At 42.5% G+C, this 5,772-nt stretch overlaps 1 protein-coding gene across 1 annotated transcript in view; it reads right to left on the reverse strand.

Annotated features, from left to right (window-relative positions):
* The window catches only part of STON2 (stonin 2), a gene marked incomplete at its 5' end in the record, with an annotated part of 9,011 nt that extends 3,879 nt beyond the window's left edge, over window positions 1–5,132 (reverse strand). Inside the window, one exon of the mRNA XM_009080441.1 lies at window positions 3,297–5,132. Coding sequence (XP_009078689.1) covers window positions 3,297–5,132 — 1,836 coding nt within the window. The remainder of the gene's footprint in view (window positions 1–3,296) is intronic.
* Between the last annotated feature and the right edge of the window lie 640 nt (window positions 5,133–5,772).

Here is a 5,772-nt window from a genome sequence, read left to right on the forward strand (position 1 = left end):
CTCCCAACTTACAATTACAAAGGCAGTTTTTCAATAATTCAATTTCTTCTAGTAGAAATATCCATTAACAGAAAAGACAATGCACAACAGTAAAAAAAATATGGAAGTTAGTAATTTAAACCAGCTCAGCATGGTAGACAAGGTGAACAGATTCAAAAGCAGCTCCTCCACTGAAGTTATCGCAAAATTACCAACACATCAGTGTTCATTAGTGTCCTAGCTGTGAGGCAAGCAAGGCACAACTTTATATAGATCTTCTGTTTGTCCAACAGGCTCACTCAGAGCTCTTTCTCTAACGGACAGGTACACTTTTTAGTAGAACCAGGAGTAAATCAACAGACTGCTTTAGTTTTGCACCTCTTGCTTCCCTGAGTTACTAACATTTTGTTCTGGCAATCAAGGATCTGATAATATAATTCATATGTATGCATCTGTTACTGTGATTGGAGGGAATCTGTTCCAAACGACTGAGATGTCCCAACAGGTCTGGATTAAAGGATTTAATTTACTTCAGAAAGCATACCAGACAGCATGCCTGGGATCCACAGCGAAACGAGAGCAAAGTTCAAATCCAGATCCAAGGCTCTGCACAGAGGCTACATCCCTGCTTTGCTGAGAGTGTTTTCCCATGATCAAAGACTGTTTGGGTAATTCCCTAGTATTCTGCTGGTAATTAAAAAAAACCCCACCATGTGAAGCCCAGCCAGCAGTAACTGAGGCTCTGTAAAGCTTGTAAATAGGATTTCTTTATCAACTGTTTTGATCATATTAATTCTGAATATGAGAAGGAAATAAAGTTTAACAAGCTACTTTGACAGGATTTCAGCAATGTGCTAAGCAGAATCCAGTCCATGCTTTTTTTCCTAGGTCAAATCATAGAGTACACACTGTCCTTCATTTGTCATATGCTTTTCAGTGTTCAGTCATAAGCAGATGCTTTCGCTACAAAATAATACTGATGTGCTGATAATGCTGTCTCCTAGAGCGAGAGTGCAAAGGGCCCCATCACATCAGAATGCACAAAAAAGAAAACAATTTGGATAAGACAGCAAAGCTGCTGAAATAATTCTTAACAATTTGGGTGTTAAGGATACTACAACCTGAGTATTTAGTGCTTGAGAACTGCATCATTTATAAGGGCTTTGCAAATAGGTGGAGGTGAGTTATTATATGATTTATGGGTAGGGCTGGATACAGCCAAACAGGCACAAGGTTGGGAGTAGACCCCACATCAGTATCGCATGATCAGAAGTGTATTTGGTTCAACAGGCAAACCTAAGGAGTGGGAATCAATGCTTTTGAGTACCACTTATATAACTCTGTTTGCCATATACTCTGAGTAAGGAAAACCATGGTATGAAGTACTGTCAATAAACAGAAACCCTGAAAGGCAAGGCTAGATTCAGCCTATGCTTGAGCTGCCCTGTCATCACTTTGGAATTCCCTCCCTCTGACATATACCTCATGTGTCTTGGCCAAGACAGTGCTTACCCTTCCTTACCCTGAAATTACATCTGATCTGACTAGAGGGATGAGGACACTTTTCCTCTCAGGACGTAAACAAATAGTAACTGCCCTGGGTTGTGCTGCACAGTGACACTGATGGATAGATGCTCTGTGGCAGAAGTCCAACAGCAGCGACAAATCTGTAATGCATTTCTCCCTGTCACAATGTGTATATATTATAAAACCTCACACTGGGAGAGACAGGATCAAGGAAACAAGAGGCACAGATCAACATCCCCCTCAGAGTAGTGATGGGGAAGGGAGCATCACCTCGAAGGAGGCAGTAGAGACAGGAGATTTGCCTCTTCTCCTAGTTTGCTACTGGCATGTTCTGTGATTGTGTCGAAGTCTGGGAGCTTTCGTTTCCCCAGCTGTAATGTCTCTATGGTATACTGAGATCTTTGGAGAGAAGATGCCACAGAAGGCCCAATTTCACAGCATCTCATTCCCAGAACTCATGCAGATGGCATAGTGAGATTTTCCTCGCAAGCGTGTTATTGCTCATAAACAGCCTGAGGTTAATTTTTCACTGTTAATTTCTCCTGAGTTTCCAAACTCTGTCTCCTTATGCCCCACACTACAGGAAACATGGAGCCTTCACTTGTGTCAGTGGTATCCTCAAAATTTGTAACCTATGGTGCAAACTGGTGTCCTTGGGCTGAAATGTGATCCAAATTATTCGAAGGCTTGGATCGCTGTTTTGCTGCCACTATAACTCAAACTCAGGAAAAACACATGTCCTTAGAAAGTGCCAAATCTGGTACCACACTGAACTTTCCTTCAGGGAACACTGAGTACAGAAACCTTCCCAGCCACCCAGATGCATTACTACAGCATTGATACTAAAAAGTCCATCTCATTTGGAAAAAGCTAGTCTAGCTCACACAAGCCAAGAAGTAGAATTCACTGAGTTGTCCAGCTTTATTGTGCACCATGGATGAAAGGCAGGAAGTAGAATGACTGGCAGCAATGGCCAAAGGGAACAGTAGCTTGCCTACATTATTTGAATGTGTAATTGTGAACATGTACCTAGAAATACAAAATCTTATGAGTTTCATGTTGGTATTCTCTCTTCAGGTTAAACTCTAATTGCAGAAACATAGCCACAAACTGGAGTTTGGACATGTCTTTTTTTTTTTTAATGGTTGAACATTATCTTCTGTCCTCCTCCAATTCCCATTCCAGATACTTTATAGGCATTAATTGTGGCATATGCATTGAAATACGTAGCACTGTCCCTGTATGTTTGGCAATGCAAGTAAAGGAAATCACATGTGCTGGAACTACAGCAATTTATCTGGTCCTGCATTCAGCCCCTTGGAACAGGATCTTGCCTTTGCAAGTTACCTGGAAAAGCCCTGCTTCCATCAACAGTGCTCAGCACACAGAGATGTTTGAAGGCTACGTCTCATAATCATAGAATCTTTAGATTGGAAAATACCTTTAAGATCATTGAGTCCAACCATTAACCTAGCATGAACCTGGTCTGCCACTAAACCATGTTCCTAAGCACCACATCTACACATCTTTTAAATACCTCCAAGCAGATACAGAACACGTATTTTTGCATCTGGAAAACTTAAACCTGTTTTTATCATTAACTATATTTGTAGGATACGTAAAACTATTGCAATGAAGGGTCAGACAAATGCTTCATACAACCAACTTACGTCCCTTGTTATATTACAGAGGATGACTTATCTCTCACCATTTAAACTCAGTATTCCCTACCTTCCAAAATACATAACCCCTTCCAGTTTACTCCTGCAGAGATGGTACGCACCACTCACCTGAGTTTTTGTCAGGCAGTCGGTTTATCCTCCATACGATGGAATTAAAGGCATGCTCATATTTGGCAGTTCCCAAAGTTACTCTCATTACTGGCTCAGAACCAGACAGACCAGTTGATCCAAAAGTGGCCCCCTTGTTCACCTTGGCTTTCAAAGATTTCTCCCCCAGGACACTCTCCCTGCGGAAGTTCTTCACCCACTCATTTGGCACTGGGTAGCGAATCATCACGTTTTCACAAGGGACCTGAGTTAAAGGATCACGATTGGAAGAGAATCCCGTGGACATCATCAGCCAGCTCTGCACCTCCACCTCAGCACCATTGATGCTGGCAGCTGTCCTCAGAGTGAAAGGCAAAGTTTTCTCAGCAAAGACAGTTCTGAATCGCATCAGTTCAAACCGGCAGGCATCCAAGGGGTTGAACAGGATAATACGAGAGCTATTAAACACATCCTCATCCACACATGAATGGAACCGACAGCTGTACAATTTAATCCACTTAGTAGTAGTAGTGGGCATAATATCTTGCCTTGCAACTATTTCATTCCCCTTGATCAGGATATCATTAAGGCCCAGTCTGCATTCTGCCAGGCCAGAAAGGAAGCTGAGAACATAGATATGGGTCAGCACACTGTGCTGCAGAATCACACTATCTCCCTTGGCCAAGATGCCATGAAACTCATCCCTGACATCAACAGTGATTTCTTCTTCTTGATAGTTCAGTCCTACTGTGCTCAAATCTGTTGATGTAGGTAGCAAGTTCATCAGTGCATCTTGCACAGCAGAGATGAAGCTAAGGAAATCTTCATAATCTGTAGTCCCAAGCTTGATAATTTGCTCTCTCTCTGCTGTGTGTGCAATGGCTGGTTTAGGCTGATACTTCTTTTTCTCCTTGTAGGTTGTGCGATCCAACCGCACACTGTGTATCCTTCCATTCTCATCGTAGTTCTGGAGTTTGCGCTCTGAAATCTCATGATTGATTTCAAGTTTGAGTTCCCGGAAAGGTTTCTCTAGTCCTTTCTCATAAAAAAGCTGTATACATCCACTGTCAGTAAGCTTGACATATATTGGTCCCCAGTGCCTGGATGACATAATATTCTTCTTCTCTGGGATCCTGAGCATCATTGGCCATCCATCCTTTGGCTGAGCTGGTGTCAGGTTAAATAAAGCTGCATCCAGATCACATGGCATCATGGGGTCATCATCAGGCAAGGCAGGACTGCTCACATGATCTGGGTCTCCAATCTGGAGTAGTTTGAGCTGCTCTACAGCATCTGTATGGGTTACACTTTTGTTTGCCTCATGGAAACTGATGGTATCGGGCTCTTGATGGAGAATAATGAGAGAGTCTCTTTGGCTTTTGCCTGGAGCACTGGAGACAGAAGAGCTTTTGGAACGCCTCTCTCGCTCCTCAAAGAATGAGCTGAATGGATTGATGGGTGAGGGTTGGACATCTCGCAGAGATTCATCCAGGAAGGGATTAGTAGCACTCCACGGTGGTGTTTCAACAGAAGGCAACTTGGTTAAGGAGGAGAGATCTAGTTTCTGAATTTTGGAGAGGTCCCCCAACGTGCTTTTAGGACGTTCTCGTTTCTTAAAGGATGTAGTGAGGTTAAAGTTAACATCTGGGGTCTGTGTTTCTGCAGGTGGGGTATCTGTTTTCAAGGGAGAAAGGCTCTGTGGTGAAAAACTGACTTCATTGTCGTCAAAAGTCACCCAGCTGGGAAAGCGAACTGTGGTTGGGGTAGATGAATGCCCATTCACGGAGGTGTTGTTCAGCTGCCAGTTGACAGCCTCCATATCTATCTCTTCATCTTCCTGGAGAGATGAGGAATTGTCTATAAAAAAAGAGGGGAGACGAGGAAATTTCAGCTAATTAATCTGAAGTTAGTTACTTACTTCTCTCTGAAAAAAACCCTCCCACAGTCTGCACAACAGTCTGCATACTCAAGGAAGGCCTATTCATATGCTGGGCTAGAAAGACAGTCAAAAGACTTGACTGAAATGCTGAAGAATCTGACAAGAATTAATGACAAAATAGACAGCTGAACACAGAAAAGGAAGGCAGAAAGAAGTACAAAAGGAATGACAGCAATGATTGTATCAATCTTATTCCAACATAATGACCTAAAAGAGAAACTTAGCCACATGTTGTGGTGACTTTTTATAACTCCCCTCTCAAAACTTTCAGATGCATTTCTTCTCTACATATATGTCATTTGCCTGTAGTGTTCCCTCATTCTTGTTCTCACTTTTCCCTCTTCTGTCCCCATACTCTTTGTGCTAGATAAGAATCCAGTAGGAAGAGGAATGAACATTGAGGAAGAGCACTTCTCCAATCTGTCGCCACATACTTGTCTGTGCATTTGCTGTTATCACAAAACCACATGGAGATATGGTAAAGGCACCATAAATGGTGCCCAGGTGGGATTTTTGCTCAGGATGTGTTCAGTAAAGAGACACTTTCCCATTGGGAAA

This window comes from Acanthisitta chloris, unplaced genomic scaffold, assembly GCF_000695815.1.
Source record: "Acanthisitta chloris isolate BGI_N310 unplaced genomic scaffold, ASM69581v1 scaffold31458, whole genome shotgun sequence".
In the NCBI taxonomy this organism is placed as follows: domain Eukaryota; kingdom Metazoa; phylum Chordata; class Aves; order Passeriformes; family Acanthisittidae; genus Acanthisitta; species Acanthisitta chloris.